At 40.0% G+C, this 19,096-nt stretch overlaps 1 protein-coding gene across 9 annotated transcripts in view; it reads right to left on the bottom strand.

Moving 5' to 3' along the window:
- Eva1a (eva-1 homolog A, regulator of programmed cell death) overlaps nt 1-19,096 on the bottom strand; it is an 87,588-nt gene that overhangs the window by 19,756 nt on the left and 48,736 nt on the right. For 4 of the 9 annotated variants that reach the window (XM_078028952.1, XM_078028953.1, XM_078028954.1 and 1 more), the window contains 2 exons: nt 15,855-15,940; nt 9,027-9,197 (listed from right to left, as the gene is read on the bottom strand). In XM_078028952.1, the coding sequence (XP_077885078.1) occupies nt 9,027-9,126 (100 nt within the window). In that variant the 5' untranslated portion in view covers nt 9,127-9,197; nt 15,855-15,940. Of the gene's footprint in view, nt 1-9,026; nt 9,198-9,469; nt 10,847-15,337; nt 15,401-15,854; nt 15,941-19,096 lie in introns of those variants that run through there. The other 5 variants (XM_078028955.1, XM_078028956.1, XM_021729153.3 and 2 more) reach the window with 3 other exon arrangements.

Raw genomic sequence — 19,096 nt, 5'->3', positions numbered from 1 at the left:
TAATACTCCATTGTATACATTTACACTACAATTTCTTTATCCAGTCATCTGTTTAAGTGTATCTAGGTTGGTTTCATATATATCATATATTCAGCTGCTATAAACATTGATGTGAATGTCTCACTATAGTATGCTGATTTTAAATATTTTGAATATAAAACAAGGAGTGGGATAATTGGGTCAAATGGTGGTTCCATTCCTAGTAGTTTTTAAGCAATCTCCATACTACTTTCCAGAGTGGTTGCACCAATTTGCAGTCCCACTAGCAATATATACATGTCCTCACATCCTCACTAACATTTATTGTTCCTTATATTCTTGATGATTGCCATTCTGACTGCAGTGAGATGAAATCTCAGTGTAGTTTTAGTTAGCATTTCTCTAAGTGCTAAAGATGTTGAACATTTTTTCATATATTTGTTGATCATTTGTATTTCTTCTTCTGAGAAGTGTCTGTTCAGTTCCTTTGCCCATTTATTAATTGGGTTATTTGTTTTTTTTATGCTAAATTGACGTGCACATGGCAAAGATTTTCTCCCATTCTGTAGGCTCTCTCTTTATACTCTTGATTATTTCCTTTGCTGTAAATCTTTTTGTTTGATGTCATACCATTTATTGATTATTGATTTTACTTCTTGAGCTTTAGGAGTCTTATTAAAGAAGTTGACTCCTAAGCCGATATTTGATGTTGTTGATATTGTTGAAGTGTTGGGCCTACATTTCCTTCTAGTAGGAGCAGGATCTGTTCCTGCGCCTAAGTTTTGATCCACATTTAGTTGAGTTTTGTGCAGGGTGAGTGATATAGGTTCAATTTTATTCTACTACATATGGATTTCCAGTTTTTCCAGCACCATTTGTTGAAGAAGAAATCTTTTTTCTAGTGTATTACAATGCCTCTATCAAGTATGAGGTAACTATTTTTATGGGTTTGTCTCTGTGTCTTCTACTCTGTTCCATTGTTCGTCTATTTTGGTGTCAATACCATGCTGTTTTTGTTACTATAGCTCTGTAGAATAATTTAAAGTCTGGGATTGTGATGCCTCTTGCTTCACTTTTCTTGCTAAGGATTGCTTTGGCCTCTTATTTTTCCAGATGAATTTCATGACTGCTTTTTCTATTTCTATGAAGAATATTATTGAAATCTTGAAGGGAATTGCATTGAATCCGTACAGCACTTTTTAGTACTATGGCCATTTTGATAATATTAATTCTGCTTATCAAAGAACAAGGGAGACAAGGGAGATGTTTAATCTTCTAAGATTTTTTTAAATATCTTTCTTTAGTATTCTGTAGTTTCATCGTGGAGGCCTTTCACCTCTTTTGTTAGATTGATTCCCAAGATTTTTTTTTTTGAGGTTATTGTGAATGGGAAGGCTTTCCTGATTTCTCTTTCAGCTAATTCATCTTTGGAGTTTAGGAATACAATTGATTTTTGTATCCTGCTAATTTGCTGAATTCATTTATAAATTCTAGAAGTTTTCTGTTGGAGTTTTTTTTTTTGGATCTTCTAAATATATGATCATGCCAGCAAACAGAGATAGTTTGAGCTCTTCTTTTCCTATTTGTATCCCTTTAATTTCTTTCTTTTGACTAGTTATTCTGGCTAGAATTCCAAGGACTATAGAAGAGGTGAAAGTGACCATCCTCGTCTTTTTTCCTGTTTTTAGAGGGAATGCTGTCAATTTTTCCGTTTAGAATTATGTTGGCCTTGGATTTAACCTACATAGCTTTTACAACATTGAGGTATATTCCTTCTATCCCTTTTATTTTCTGGTTGTTCTGAACATGAATGGGTGCTTTTTGTCAAATGCTTTTTCCACATATATTGAGATAATCATATGGTTCTTGTCTTTAAGTCTATTTATGTGAGGAATTACATTTTATTGATTTCTATATGTTGAACCAGTATTTTATTAAGAATTTTTACATCTATGTTCATCAAGGTTATTGATCTGAAGTCTTCTTTCTTTGATATAACTTGTCTGGTTTTGGTATCAGGGTGATACTAGCTTCCCAAAAGAAAGAGAGAAAAAAAAACTCAAATTTTTAAAATCTGTGATGAAGAAGGAAATATTACCATAGACACAACTAAAATATACAGAATAATCAGAAGCTATTTTGAAAGTTTATACTCTAATAATCTAGAAAATCTTGAAGACACTGACAAATTTGTAGAGACTTACTACTCTCCCAAATTGAACCAGGAGGATAATTTCAAGTAAGGAAACTAAAGCAGCCATCAAAAGATTACAAAGAAAAGGCCAGGACCGGATGGATTCTCATAATTCTACCAGAACTTTAATGAAAAACTAATACCAACCCTCAACAAATTATCCCTTGAAATATAAAAGGAAGAAACTTCTCCAAATTTGGTGATATTTTTGTTAACAATTTACACATATTTTAATCCAGAGATTGTATTTTTGGAAACTTATTCTGCAGATGCACTTGAACATACAAGCCATGGTATTTATTGTATCTTTCTTTGTTGCACAGATTTGAACCACTGCTCCTAGCCATGGTAAAAAGGCCCGGTTAAGGGATGATGGCCCATCTATACAATGGAACAGTATGTAGCTGGCCAAAAGAATGAGGAAGCCCCTCTCTGAAATAGCTCCAGTGTGTTTGATATGCTACCTGTGCACAAGTTAGGGAAGGAGGTCATTGTGTGCTTATATTTTCCTAGATCTGCATAAATAAGTGGAAAGATCTGCATGCAGTGGCACCTGCCTTTAATCCCAGCAGCTAGAGAGGCTGTGGCAGGAAGATGGTGAGTTCAAAGCTAGCCTCAGCAACTTAGCAAGGCCCTAAGCAAAACAGCAAGACCCTATCTCTATTGTCTCTATATAAAATATTTTTAAAATAGGCTGGGGATGTGGGTCAGTGGTTAAGCACCCCAGAGTTCAATCCCTGGTACTAAAAAATTTTTAAAAATGAAAAGAAAAGAAAAAATAGGGAAAAAAAGAGTTCTGGAAGGATACATAGAAGCCAAGCAAGAGCTCAAGATTAGAAATTGGATGGAGGGGGCCACTCTGAGATGTCTTTTTATATTGTGATTGTTGATACATGTTCGCTCACTGATTTATTAAGCATCTGATGGCTTCCAGGCACTATTTTACATTCTGAGGCTATAGAACAGGAAACAAACAAACAAACAAACAAACAAACAAACAAAAAGAAAAACAAAAAGAAAATCTCTCTTCTCATAGGATTTTATATTTTAGCAGGGAAGATTAATAATAAATAAAATCTGTAGAATATTAAATGATAAGGTGAAAACAGACAAAGTAGAAAGGTCAACATGAAGTGTTGAGTGTGTACTGGCAGAGGGAGGGAAGTAGAATAACAAAGGCCAAACTCATTACAAGGTGACTTTTAAGGAAAAACCTAAAAGAATGGAAGAGTGAGCCAGGCAAATGTAGTATCAAATATAATTAAATTAAAATGAATAATTATTCCATTTATTCTTTCTAATAACTATACTTGAAGTTATTGATGAGGTTATTATTGCTAATAAGATTATTATTCACATTATAAGATATTGTATTCTGGCTCCAATGGGTTTCTTTGCAAATAGTTAGGAAATGTGAACTCTTCTAATCCAAGTACTGAGATAGAAGGAAACAAAATACATGTGGGGAGAGCCTGAGTGGGTAAGATACCTCCTATATGCTTAGGCCAACAAATTGAGGTTTTCTACTATTTGTAGCTTTAAAAAATGATCTATCAGTTAAACCCCACAAATGTGTTTGTATTTTGCTCCAGAGGTAATGAAGATCCACTGAGGGATCACAAAAAGTGAAAAGCACTGCATCATCACACCTGCAGTTTAGAAAGATTGTTTTGCTAGAAAATATGGACTAAGAAGCAGGATAGGAGTCAGGAGGGCCATGGGTGCCATTATGGCAACGCAGGCAAAAGAAGGATGGGGCTTGAACCAAATCAGTGATGAAGGGAATAAAGGAGGAGATGTGGGGCCGTGAGGGGTGAATGAAATGACCCTTAATGAATTGATAGAGACAGTGAATAAGACACATTAAAAGTTAAAAATCATATTTCTGGATTAGGTGACGTCCTCAATAGGTACATGTTTTAGTCAGCTATTTTGCTATGACCAAAGGACCCGATCAGAACAATTGCAGAGGAGGGAAAGTTTATTTGAGGGCTCACAGTTTCAGAGGTCTTAGTCCATGGACAGCAGGTTCCATTCCTCTGGGTTCAAGGTGAGGCAGGACATCATGGCGGAACAATGTGGTGGAGGGAAGCAGCTCATGTGGTGACCAACAAGCAGAGAAAGAGACTCCACTTGCCAGACACAAATATATATCCTAAAGCCAAACACCAATTCCTACCTCCTCTAATCACACCCTACTACTTCAGTTATCACTCATTTAATTCCTATCAGGGGTATTAATTCACTGATTAGGTTAAAGCTATAACCCAATCACTTTCCCTCCAAACCTTCTTGTATTGTCTCACACATGAGTGTTGGGGGGACATCTCATATCCAAACCATAAGAGTACACAAAAAGAGCATATTTAACGAGAAGGAAAATATTCCATTCTAGGCCAGGTTGAATTTGAAACGCTTACATACATCCAAGTGTAATTTTTGAGACATTTAAAATTGAGCTCAAGACATCAGAAAATATAAGTGAAAAAAAATAAGTAAAAATATAAATAAAAATATCCTAAGTGAAAAAAATATAAGTAAAAATATCCTAATAAAATACATTACTTATTATAAAGTAATATCAGTGAGTTATAGAGTACTTTAAAAATACAGCTAAGCAAAGGAAAATTAAAAATATACAGAGACATAACCATACAATCTTATATCTAGCACCCAGAATATAAATTATAATAAAATGTGGTTACGTTTATATAAGGATATTCACAAATAATGGATTATTTAAAGGGGATATTTATACAGAGCATATGCTCTGTGGTAATAGGTTTTATCCATTCAACAGCACATCATAAAACATCTTTCTAGTTCAGCCAGACTCAGTAAGGCACGTCTGTAATCCCAGTGACTCAGGAGACTGAGGCAGGAAGATCACGAGTTCAAGACCAGATTCAGCAACTTACAGAGGCCCTAAGCAACTAGCAACTTTGAGATCCTGTATCAAAATAAAAAATAAAAAGGGATGAGCATGTGGCTCAGCGGTTTGTCCCCATAGTAATATTTCTGCCTGATTGTTTCCTTGGAAGAAAAAATTTCTAATAGTGGGACTGCTGACTAAAATGTAATATTTTATATATATAGGTGTGTACAAAAAATATATGTCATATATATATAAATGTACATTTGTATATTTAGGGCTTTTGATAGATATTGCCAAATCTTTCTCTAGAAAAGAAAAAGATTTTAGAGAAAACCTTTCTCTAAAATCTCTAAAGAGATTATAGCAATTTACAATTCCATAAGCACTATATTCAAGTACTCATTTTCCCACACTTTCTCCAAACTGTTATATACTTAATTATGCAGATCTTTAAGAATTGTATAAATAAAAATGTAAATTGCATTTTTTAATATTTTCCATTTATTTGCTAGAATTTAAACTGTTTACATTTTATTCGCAATTTGTATTTTTCCAGTTTTCCTTTTGCAAACTGCTAATTGTTGTCCTTCGCCACCTTTTCTTTAGTAACACTTTTACCAATTTGTAAGAGCTCCTTATATGTTATGGATTTTAACCTTTAATCATTAATGCTACATTTTTTTCTTAAGTGTAAAAAATAAGTTTGTCACTTGTCATTTATCTTAAGTGAGCATTTTGGTAAGCAGAAAAGTTTAATTATTGGAATTATAACAATAATGATTTGAAATGACTGTTTCGAGGAACAAGGGTAAGAGGTATCCAGAAACAAATAGAAAAACTAAAGCACTTTGTGAAAGGCACCACTGAGATGGGAGAACATGCATTTCTACTGGCTTTCACCTACAAACAGCAGCAGTGCTTGGTAACTTGGTTGCAGAGGGAGAATGGGTATCCACATATCAACCCTGCATAGAGATTTAGAAAGTAAAACCAGCCCTTCCCCAAAGGAAATCTAATCAGAACCTAGTCCCTTCCTTTCCAAACAACATCCAGAAACATCAGGAAAAACGAAACAAGAGCCATCTATCAAAAATTTGAAACTCACTCAAATAGCACAGGAGTAGTTTGCTCTTGCAAATCATGCAGCATTTCCATGTATTTTTAAATGTCTCCTTTTATATAAAGAGTATCAATCTCCAGAAATGGTCTTGAGGAGAAAGTCAGCCATCTTCCTAAACAGTCAACTTTAAAAGGGACAAACATCAGACCCTTCCAGACTCACATACCTTCAGTGTTCCTGTCTCCCAGAAGACTACCCACCCCTCAGACAGTGGCCCCAAACACAGAATGAACACACACACACACACACACACACACACACACACACACACGTAGAGAGAGAAAGTGAGCAGGATTCACTCAGGGTTTCATCTACTGGTTTAATTAGAAGCTGGACAAAGGAATGAGGTAGTTATATGTATTAGCTAGTGTTTTGTTAAAGTAACAGACCGCATGGATAGGACAAGAAGCAACTTGCAGTAGGATTCTCCAGAGGAACAAAACCAGCAGAAAATGCATGTGTGTGTGTGTGTGTGTGTGTGTAATTATAAGAGGGAATTTATTAGATTGGCTTACACTGTCAGAAGCTGAATAGTTCCCCAGTGGCTGTCTGCAGGCAGGAGAATCGGGGAAAAAAAAGCTCTTTCTCAGTCCAAGAAGCTAGAAGCTTCAGAAAAAGAGATGCCAATCATTTGTCCCCACTCTGAGGCTAAAGTTCTAGAAGCTCCCTGGGGAGTGGCTGGTGCAAGTCTGCATTCAAAGGCTAGTGAATCTGGAGTCTGATGTCTACAATCAATGGCAACCTTAAGAAATGTACCTGCTCAAGAAGAGTGGAGTGTGCCTGTCTGAGAGCTTCCCTTTATGCAACTCTTTTGTTCCTTCCAGGCCTCCATCCTATTGGATGGTGCTGTTCATATTCAGGGCTGGTCTCCCCACTCACTTCTCTAACTCACGTGCCAACCCTTTCTGGAAAAACCCTCCATAGACACATCCAGAACTGTGCTTTACTCATTTTCTAGGCATCTCTCAATCCAGTCAAGTTAACAGTCAAGTACATTTACTGGATCTAACAAATTTCATTTTAGACATTCTACTTTCCATTTTCTTGCATTCTCTTTATTTTAAAAAAATTATTGGTATACTACAATTATATGCAATAAAGGGATTTTTTGTTGCATATTCTAAAGTTTCAGACTATTTTTTTCTTTCTTCTCTTTGTGTCGCTGGGAATTGAACCCAGGACTTTGCACATGCTAGGCAAAGGCTCTGACCCTGAGCGACATCCCCAGGCCTCCCTGCATTCTCTTCATTTAATCTTAACCTACACTTAAAAGCGGCACTGTCTTCTTGCATCACAAACAGCATTTCATTCCAGAAGATGGGGTGGAAAGACAGAAAGTTAGAGGGAATAGAAAAACAGTACCATGTACCCTTTCATCCTTGACAAAAATCACAAGATACACAGTAAACACTAGACCATTCAATGAGTTACCACATTCAATAGTCACAACTCAGGGTCATGCTGACCAAAATGGAAAACTGCCAAGTACCTCCTGTGCTGAACTGAGCTCCAAAGTCCAGTAGTCTGTTTGCTCTCACCAGAGACATTCTTTTTTTTTTTTTTTTTTTGCAACAGCTAACTAGGGACCTTAGGAAATCCAGGCCCTCTTTCTAACACACCGCTACTTCATTTAGAGGACATCTTCACTGTAGAGTCAGGAGATTACCATCCAATTGCGTATGAAAACATAATGTCAGAATTTTAAACATCTCTATTCTAGCTCCAGTGTCCTCTCTCCCCAATAAAACCTTGAAGAAAGAGAAAAAGTGAAATTCCTCTTATGTGTGGGTGACCAGGGAAGGAGACAGCAGTCTTCTGTAAGTAGGGTTAGGAGGTGACCAATGGCCTGGGCTTCACTGAGCCAAGAACACAAAACCCTGGATGTGAGTCCCATGCGGACTCCATATTTCATCTTGTCAACCACAAAGGAGCCAGCTAGGTAAGCCCTGAGAAGTCCCCTTTCTGTAGTCAGGTGCCACGTCATCCACAATCCTCTCACAAAGAGAAGCCGTGAACTTCCTTTACCAAATTTCCTTTGGTTCAGATTTGCCACTGTAAATAGAAACGTCAGGTCTTTCACTTTAACTCAGGTCACCATGTGTGAACTCTGGCTAGAGAATCAGAAAGTAAAACCTAAAGGAAATTTCCCAAAGGAAATTTTATCAGTACCCCAGTCCCTTCCTTTTCATACAACATCCAGAAATGTCAGGGAAAAAACAAAACAAAGGCAAACTCTTAAAAAAATTAGAAACTCATTCCTTGTATATGAACAGTATCAGGTGTCCAGAAATGATCTGGAGGAGATGGCCATCTTCCTAAGGAGTGAACTCTGCACCAAGAAAGAGGAAATATTGGATGCTTCTGGACTTACCTTCTGTCTCCCTGTCTCCCAAACACCTAAGGCAGCCCCCCAGAATGAAACATACATAACACGCACGTGCACACACACACACACACACACACACACACACACACACACACGTGTACGGCTGAGAACTGCATAGAAATCACCAGGCTAAGGTACTCAAAGCCTCTTTCCTCATCAGAGTTGATGCACAATGACAGGAGCCAACAATAGGCCCCAGGCTAGTTCACTCGCTTCTGCTGAAAGGAAATTAAACATTTCCAGCAAAATAAAGCTCCTAGAACCAACCCTTCATCCACCAAATTAGAAAATGCCAATCTTCACTTCTAACCGGAAGAACTTTCATCTCAAAACTCAGCAGAGGCAGAGCCTTTGCTACATACAGTTCCCTCGCATTTTTCTCCTAGTATAAGATCAGAGATGGTCACCCAGGAAACAGCCCTGGAGCAGGACCTAGGCCTCAGTCCTGACCCCGTAGAGAACAGGCACCCACCTGAGACAAAGGAGTAGGCTGCCAGGATGTTGCTGAGCAGAGCCATCTCCACGTGCTCCGCGATCACTGGCTCAGTGCTGTGGCTGAAGGGGAGCTTCATGCTGCATCCAGCAGAGACTTCCCAGAGACACTGCAGCTGAATCAATGGGGCCACACTCCTTCTCTTCTCTTCTGTTTAGAAACATAAAGTGAGGGATGAGGTACATTTGGCTTTCTAGGGACTGTGTTCCAAGTAGCCTAGGCTCAAGAACAAAGAGCCATCTCCTCAATGCCAGCCAACTTTCCCAACCAGGGAGCCACAATGACCCAGGGTCTTGTCCTCTTTGTTCAAGCGAGCTTCTTGGTTTTCAAGGATGCAGTTAACTCTTTATATCTGTTTTTCCCAGCCTTTCTCCTCTCTCTTCCCCATCTCACTACTCCCCACTTTAGCACATCTCTCTTACCTGTCCAAGTACTCTTTCTTGTATTCTCCCTGGTTCACCTTTGAGGAACTATCCACTGGGTTCAGATCCCCATCACCTTAATCCCTGCACTGTAACCTCAAGCCACAGTTTGCTCCTCTTCTCTTCTTTCCCCTGCACTGACACTTGTGTACCTTGATCAGTTTGCCTTATCGCTCAGGTCAAAAACTGTGTACCCTTGGCAGTGGGCCAGAGCTGGCTATCCCAGAGCTGCAAAAGTCATTTGAGTTCTAAAATATTCCTGAGAATTTAAGAGCTCAGCCGGCTCCCTGACCCCAACTCCATGATTCCGCCTGTGCCTGTGCTGGGCCATCCACAGACATGCACAGACCATCCATTTGAGCTGAGGCCAGGGAAGAAACTTGGGCTCTCAGTGGATCACAGGGGTCAGTAACATGGGCCACACTGAGATGGCCTGGAGAGCTGAAATTCCACAGACGGATAGAGTAGGTTACAACAGAAAAGACAACTGTCACTCTGGTTATGTTCCAGCAGGCTTCAGGGGAAAACAAAACAAAGCTCCGATCAACAGAAACAACCACAAAAATCTGGGAGCCCCTGAGTGGCAGGATGAAGAATGGGAGCTTCCAGGACTCTGAGAAGGGTCTGGCTACTGTTGAGAGACCTCCTGAGCCCGGGGGTCAGCGTAGGGTCTCCTTCAACAGCCTTCTGAATTCCTAAGAGGTGGTAATCGGATGGTACAGGTGGAAGGTTAGAAATACCAGCCTGAGTTCAGCAGGTGTGAGGACCCCAGGATCCAGGAAGAGAATGAAGTGACTACACTCTGTCTCCAGGTGCAGTGAGACAAGGCTGTTTCAGATCCAGACCCTCCTGCCTGTCCCCCGGAATGGTACATAGTGCAGATCTCACCTGTTCATGCCTGGAAGTGTTCAGCAGTCTCCTACCTTGTCTTTGTTTTGCTGATGCCTTCTTCCTGCTCAATCTCACACCCACTCTCACCCTGAGCATCATCTTTCCACAGTACAAATATGATCACATCATTCTAGAGCACAACCTTGAAGCTCATCTCCATTAAGCTTCTTAACATAATATCCACTTCCATAATATCTGACACCCGCCTTAGCTCCTCATTTATCTCCTACCCAACTCAGACACATGTAGACACAGAGAAACTAGCTTGCTTAAAGCTCAGAAAATTCCAGATGATTTTCAATTTCCCATGTGCACCAAGCTTTTTTTTTTTAACCTCTCATGTGTTCAATCATACTCTTCCTTTTGCCTAAAATGCCCCTCTTCCCCTCATCTGTCTAGCAAATGTTTCCTTCAAGAGAGAATTCAAATATTCTATGGAAACCTCAAAATCCCACTGATTTTTTGGCAGAAACAGAAAACTTCACATTAAAATTCATCTAAATCTCAAGGAACCCCAAAAAGCCAAAACAATCTTGAAAAATCTTCTTAATAAAACAAAAGAACAAAGTTGGAAGTCTCACTCTTCCTGATTTCAAAATTTATTGCAAAGTACAGTAATCAAAACAGTGTGGGGTTGGTACAAAACAGACATGGAGACCAATGGAACAGAACTGCATAAATAAACCTTTACATGTATGTTCAAATGATTTTCAACAAGAGTACCAAGACTATTCAATGGGGAAAGACCATGTTTTCAGCAGTGTTAGGAAAACTGGGTAGCCATATGCAAAAGAATGAACTTGAACTCTTAACCCCCAGCACAATAAAAAATGAACTAAAAATGGATCAAAGAGCTTAATGTAGCAGCTAAAACTTTCATAAAACTCTTTGAAGAAAATAGGGAGGAAGCCATGGAATGATGTGATCATATTTGTACTGTGGAAAGATGACGCTCATGTTGAGAGTGGGTGTGAGATTGAACAGGAAGTGAATTTCAAAATGATTTCTTGGATATGACACCCAAACACAGGCAACAAAAGTAAAATAGGTAAATTGTACTCCATTAAAATTAAAAATTTCTGTGCAGCAAGCTGGGCACAGAGGCACATGCCTGTAATCTCAGAGACTTGGGAGGCTGAGACAGGAGAACTGCAAGTTTGAGGCCAACCTCAGCAATTTAGTGAGAACCTAAGCAATTTAGCAAGATCTTGTCTCAAAACAAAAAATTAAAAAGGGCTTGGGATTTAACTCAGGACAAAAAAATAAAATTTAAAAAAAAAATCTGTGCATCAAATGACAATATAGCATGAAAGGCAACCCATGGAATGGGAGAAAACATTTGCAAATTATACATATGATAATACATTAATATATAATATATACCCATTATATATTTTTTTTAAAACTCCTATAACTTTACAACCAAAAAAACTCTATTAAATAATTGGCAAAGGACTTGAACAGAAATTTTTCCATAAATATATAAATAGTCAATAAGCACATGAAAAAATGTTCAACATTACTAACCATGTAGAGAAATGGTAGGTATAGATAAATTGAAACTCTTGTATACTTTTGCTGGGAGGGGAGGGGAGTAAAATTGGGTAGCTGTTATGGAAAATAAAGTGGTGATTCTTCAAAAAGTTTAAAATAGAATTATCATATGACTCAGTAATTCCATTTCTGTGTATATACCCAAAAGAAATGGAAACAGAGATGTGAATAGAATTTGTAAACAATGTCCAGAGTCGTATTACTCACAATAGCCCAAAGATGGAAGCATCCAAGTGTCCATTTACAGAGGAATAGATAAACCAAATGTGGGGCATACATATAATGCAGCAGTATTCACAGCCTTAAGTGGGAAAGAAAGTCATGCTACATCAGAGATGAACTTTGAAAACATTATGCTGAGTGAAATAAGCCAGTCACAAAAAGAAGAGTACTTCATGATTCCACACATATGAGTAATCTGCAGTAGCCAAATTCATAAGGATAGAAAGTGAAATAGAGGTTGTCAGGGATCAGGGGAAGTGGAGCAAAAAGAGTTATTATTATGGGGTACAAAGTGAAAAAAGTTCTAGAGCCAGGAGTGGTGGTGCATACCTGTAATCCCAGCAACTCGAAAGGCTGAGGCAGAAGGATCACAAGTTCAAGACCAGTCTCAACAATTTAATAAAGCCCTAAGCAACTTAGCAAGATCCTCTCTCAAAATAAAAAAAATATATATATTTTACTTTAAGTAAAGCACCCCTGGGTCTAATCCCTAATACCAAAAAGAAGAATGGGGAAAAAAAAAGAGTTGGAATGGTGGTGATGGTTGTAAAATAATCTAAATAAACTTAATGCACTGAACTATACATATAAGATAAGATGGCAAATTTTATATAAATCCTCCCACAATTTTAACTTAGTAATTATTAATAATTTTAACTTGATCATTATTAATAATTACTATAATAAGGTGTTAGGTATGACAGTGAATTTTGAAGATTACTTCTTGTAGTGAATCCTACAGTCAAGTTTTGGTTTCCAGTTAATAGGACTGATAGCAGAATCATTTTTTAGTGGTATTAAAGTTGAAGTACATAAAATTCTAATTCACATCACATTATGAATATGGTTTCATTCTAAGTAAAAATCTTACATTAAGAAATTGGGTAGTAAGTAAGAGTAACCCATCACATTTATAGATTAGCCAAAAAAAACCATCATATTAATAGATGGAAAAATGTATTTGTGTTAAAATGTACTAAAAATTCATGATCCAAAAAAGATCTACCAGAATGAAGCTCTCTCTGAGCTCCCCTAATGCCTCTCTCTGGCTATCAAGTATCCAAATATTCTTCTCCTTTCGTATCTGTAATAGTACAATTGGAATTGCCAATTGACATGTTTGCCACCAAGTACCTAATAGGATGCCTGATGAAAAGAGGGTCTCAAGAAATGCTGGCTGGCAGGACAAAAGGACAGATGAGTAAAAAGAGCAGTTAGGCACAAGGTCTGTATTCCTAAATCTTGGAGGGCAGGTCTGACAGATCTGATTCTGCGTGGGCCACCAAGCAGCACTCTCTCAGGACTGTGAGAGGACCACATGTAAGCTAGACCCTCGCTGTGGTGCCCAGACTTTCCTCACAAGTCTCCAAGCCCCAGATGCCAATGTAGAGAGATGCAGGAACCAGGGGCAAAAGGAAGGCAGATCAAAGCTGAGGAAAGACCACCTCAGGATGGCCCATCCTAAAGGACAGCCTCCTTGGAAGAGCCACCATGGTCCACATGGTGCAAGCCAGCCGAAAGCAGAGGTCAGCACCTCTTTTCCATAAAGGGCTGAGAGCAACTAGTTAGGCTTTGAAGATCCTTAAAGTCTCTATCACAATTACTCAATTTTGCCAAGCAGTAGAGAAGCAACCACATATGATGTCAATGAATGAGTGTGACTATCCAATAAAACCTTATGTACGAAATAGACAGCGGTCTCATTTTGGCCCACAGCATAATTTGCAGATGCCTGGCCTGGATCCTTATTGCTCAAAATATGATCCAAGGATCAGCAATATCCATATTATTTGGTCATTTGTTCAATCTGCATAATCCTGGGCAGCATCCCAGACTCACTGGATCAAAAAATCTCCTAAGAGGCCCAGGAGAGTTTGGGAAGTACTGCTCTACAGGACCTTTGCGACCCCTTCAGCCTGAGCACTATGATGCCACACAGTAGCAGAAATCCCAGCGAGTTTCACTTAGTGCCTTCTTTATCAATCTCATCAGAGATGGGAGGGCTTGTCCTTACTAACCTGGCAGATAGCTCAGCTCTCGGCATTTACAGAGTACCCTAGTGAGAGCAGGGGCCAGAGGAAAAGACACAGCAGAGGGGAGTTTTAAGGGCAGCTGTGCATGAGCCAGGCTTGTGGTGTTACAGAAGTGATAAACCCTAGAGCCAAATTCTACCCCCAAATCCTTCTCTCTGAGCCCTCCCTCAATAGAGAGGGACCTGCTTCAGGTAGCTCTAGACACTTCCCATTGGCAATTTACCCTGTAATTAAAACATCTCTGCATCTCCTACCAACATAAAGGTAAGGAGCACGAAGCACACACATACTGCCAAGTCCAACATTATCCTCAGTTCCTCTAGGAAGCTTCTGGTCACTGGTTGGCTCTAGAACAGTAGTTCTCAACCCTGGGAATGTTTTGTCTCCCAGAGGACATTTGACAGTACCTGGAGATCTTTTAGGTTGTCACAGCTACTGTGTGCCTGAGTGGGGGATTGATCCACAGAATAGGAGTTAGGGATGCTACTAAATATCCCACAATACACAGAACAGGCCCCTGAACCAAAACGTTCATAGCACCAATGATGAGAAACCTGCTCTAGAAGAAATATCCCTACTTTATTGACCAGCCTAAGTAATTATCAGGGCTTTTGTTTCTCATATGCATCACTAACACAGTGAAAAGGGTGGCCAACAGGGGCTGCTTAGCAACTCCCACTGCCTTGACCAGAGTAGTACAGCTCCAAACTCTGGGTCAGCAATGTTCCCAGTGACCAGAAGTGAGTAGGCTCTGGGTCACAATAACAAAGTCCTCCAAAGAATGCATCATCAACCAACACTGGCTCATTTTATTTGTTTATTTTTGTGTGGTGCTAAGGATCGAACCCAGTGCCTCACGCATGCTAGGTAAGTGCTCTACCACTGAGCTACAGCCCCAGCCCAACACTGGCTCATTAATTAAACTGGAAAGCCACCTGGCACAAGATCTGATTAGGTCCTCCTCAGGACATGTCAATGCTGGGGACTATGTTGGCAGGAGTAGAATTATAACTATGCCATATATTTTCAAAGCGAAGGCTTTCTCCCAGTAATAACCCATTGTTTTATTCCCACACCATTCTAGAGAAAAAAAAAAAAACATTTCTAATGAACACTCTAGGAACCAGCATCACAGTGCACTCTCTAGAGAGCAGCGACCAAGACTTACCTTATTCTACAACAGGTTTCCTTCATCCATGGCCCAAAATTTCTTCACCTCCTTACTGATGAACTGCAGCACAATTGAAAGAAACAGCTTCTTTCTATCACTTACATCCAAGAATCTTGTCTTCCTGACCGCATGCTGCTCTCTTGATGAAGATGCAATAAACCCTGTCTTGTAAACACTTCCCCGTAGATTGAATGGCTAATTGGATGCATGGTGTGTTGTTCCTACTGGCTTTCGTTTTAAAGGTAACCTCATTCCCATTGCTGCAGATTTATATTCTCTGCAGCCTTGAGTCCACCCGTCTATACTGACTGTAATGTCTAAATGGCGAAGTATAAAATGAAATGTACCTGGAGAGAGTATATTTCATCTTATGTTTCCGTAGCAGCAGTGAGCATCCCCTGGTGTGTGAGCCCCATGCAGGTGACTATCTCACTACATAGCACTCAGGGGGTAGTAATCTCATGATTGCTTTAACTACCAGGGGAATGGTGTGCTGTCAGGAACAAAGAAGTACCTGGTAGGAGCAGATCATCCCTGTTGATGTTGGTTTCAGCCAGTAAAGGATCTAAATGTGGATGGTACCAGTTGACTTCTCAGACTCTGTAAGAAAAAAGAGGTGACACAAAGCCATCACCTATCTAGAAGATCACATCATACCGTAGACCAGCTGTTGACATGAACCCAAGAGAGAAGTTCTGGTGGTGTATGTCTTAATCTCTGGAGAAATGGGCAGCATTTCCTCAAAGGAGAAAGGCCATTGCCAAAGTTTAATCTGGAATGTGGATTAGACGCCCAGGGAAGCCAACCTCCCAAGGTCACTGCAGAAAGGAAACCAGAGGTAGAAGATCAAAGACATGTGCTTCCTCTTCCCTCTCATCAGCCAAAAGCCATTCAACAGCTAAAGAAGAATGCTTCTGGCCCTTCATCAGCAAAATTTGGAGGTTGACTGCTCTGGAACAGGAAGGGAGGGAATTTGGTTCCCAAACAGAATGCCCAGGTGAACCACGAAATGCAGACTCCTGCAGCTCTGTGAGTACTGGAAACCTATAAATGCTGATGTGTGTATTCCCACAGCCCGTGGCTTCTATCCTGAAGGCCTCCATTCAGTCCAGCTTGGGAAGCTTCTTTCTGTCACCAGCTTCATTTAGGAGTGTGTAGGGGGAATGAATCAGTCACAGAGCTCGGGAGCATAAAGACTCCCTGCTCCACTTACACAACACATTCATCACCACCACATTCTACCAGCTCCGGCAGCATCTGACTCCTGCCTGTTTATGTCTCTTCAGATACTAATCTCAGATGCTTCTGCTCCACAGAGAATTTGTGGTACCCTCCTAAGGCAAGAAATTAAAAGCAAGCAAGAAAAGGAAACTGGAGGCAGAAGATTGGTAGTTCTTTACAACTCATGCACCTACGTGCAGAAGCAGGCTCTGAGGGCCTTGACATGTGATTCTTCACTGATGAAAACCATCAAGGGCAGTCACTTAGAGTCTGAGGGCAAAGACTCCAAAGGAAAAACAGAGAAATGGCTGAGCAGAAAGAAACTCCAATTTTCTCTCTAGAGCTGATAAGCACCTGCAGATGATATATCCACCATGGTAGCCTGCCAGTCACTGGGGCTTCCTTTGTTCCCACAATTTGTCCTTCAACGCACCACAGCACATCAATTCCAGGGACATATTCTGGACCCTGACATCACCTAGAAAGGTTTTCAGCTCTGAGGCTGGAGCTGGGAACCCTTTAAGGGCAGGGACCATGTCTTAATTTCTCTCCGTTCCCAGAGCCTCCCACAGTAACTGTGCTGAGCTAATGCTCAGTGATGGCTGGATGAATGACTCACACTCAGAAATCCCACTTTTCAATCAGCACCTTTATCCTACTTCTCCACACGCTGAATCAAGGTCAGTGCTCTGCAACTTCTCCGAAGTTTCTTCTTTATGCTCATCAAGTTTATCATCCTCATCTTGGGCTCACCTGTCCTCCACACAGCCTGGCTACTCAACTGTACCATGCTCTGTGCTCTCCAGGACCCTTCTGCTGCCTTCCCTACCTGCAAGGCCTAATTCACAAACCACTCCAGCCCTCACCTGCCTACTCTCCTGCCCACCACCCAGGTGCTTCTGAAAAAAAAATCATTTGTCCTTGAATCACAGCAAAGTTTGAGATTATGAAATCCACCATTCAAAGGCCTTGATGTTGCTAAGAGAACCTACATGTGTTCCTGAATCTCACTCTCTCAGTGTTCCCATTTCCCAGAGAAAAAGGACCAAATGCCTCCTTTTTTTTTGCAAGCTCATTTCTCCATCCTCCCCTCTCTCTGTCTTCCAAGCATATATACAACATATGTACATATGTGAGTACACACATGTATACATGTGTATGTGTATTTGTATGGGTGTATGTATATCTTTCACTCTCAAATACTTTCTTGTTCTTTCCCAGGCATTCTCTTCAATCTTTCAATCTGACATTATCTACTATAAACTCATTTAATTGCCTCCATCCTTACATGATCTTCCCTTTGCTCACCTCCCCGATAGTTCCTTATCACTCACTCTCCTTCCCTTCAAAGCCAAACATCTAGAAAAGCCAAACATGTAGAAACTCACACTTCTTCATTTCATTGCTTCTATCATTCAGTTCTCGGCTTGCAAAAGTTGGCTTCATAACCAGCCCATCTACCAAAGTATCATTGATAAAGTGGCCATGGGAAAGGAATCAAGGCTATACCGCTAAGGACTGCTCCAGGACCTCCTGCTGTGTGGGATCTTGTGTCTCATCCTTCCCCATTCATTCATCCTTCCCCATTATGTGCACAGTACCTGGCACATAACTGCTTTGAAAGAAATTGTGTCACATGATGGGAGTCAAAATATGTGGGGTTTATACTGCCAGAAACAGGCTTTAAAACAGAACTAACAGTTTCTGAACCATCAGTGACTTTTGTTTTTTTTAGAAAGAATGAGAGAGAATGAGAGAGAGGGAGAGATAGAGAGAAATTTTTTTTAATATTTACTTTTTTTAGCATTTGGCGGACACAACATCTTTGTCTGTATGTGGTGCTGAGGATCGAACCCGGGCCGCACGCATGGCTGGCCAGCGCGCTACCGCTTGAGCCACATCCCCAGCCCCCATCAGTGACATTTTCATAAGACACCAACAAGACCTCTGTCTTGATTTGAGCCTAACAGCTGAATTACAGAACCAGGGTTTGGACCTACTTTGGCCCAGACAAAACACACATGAAGATCACAGACCATGAGAGTCCCAATGCCTGGAAACTTCACAAAGGATTGGGCAGAGGTCAGTATTAGGAATAAGTCACCCGATGTTAGGAATGGCTCGCCTACCCTATAATGCCTTTTATCCTGCAGATAGATACCATCGTATCCAAGGCCAACACTGCTTGTAAATAAATATTTACTAAGCCCTACTGAAAACCATTTATTTATCTCTAATATGAAGATGCTGGTATAAGGATGCTGATTCATAATGGGGACTCAGGGGAGCATGGGAAGAATAGAGGAACTTTAGATAGGGCAAAGGGGAGGGACAGGAAGGGAGGAGGCATGGGGGTAGAAAAGATGGTGGAATGAATTAGACATCATCACCCTAAGTACATGTATGAACACACACACTCACACACACACACAAAAAAAGCTATGCTAGAACATCTGAGAGTTCAAAAAAAGAAAAAACACATTTATTTAGATGCTACCAACAGATTTAGAATATCCTTTGAATGAATCTAGAAGA

The sequence above is a fragment of the Ictidomys tridecemlineatus genome, chromosome 12 (assembly GCF_052094955.1).
Source record: "Ictidomys tridecemlineatus isolate mIctTri1 chromosome 12, mIctTri1.hap1, whole genome shotgun sequence".
NCBI classification, from domain to species: domain Eukaryota; kingdom Metazoa; phylum Chordata; class Mammalia; order Rodentia; family Sciuridae; genus Ictidomys; species Ictidomys tridecemlineatus.
Note: the sequence above shows the minus strand (reverse complement) of the source record. Positions and strands in the feature narration are given on the sequence as shown.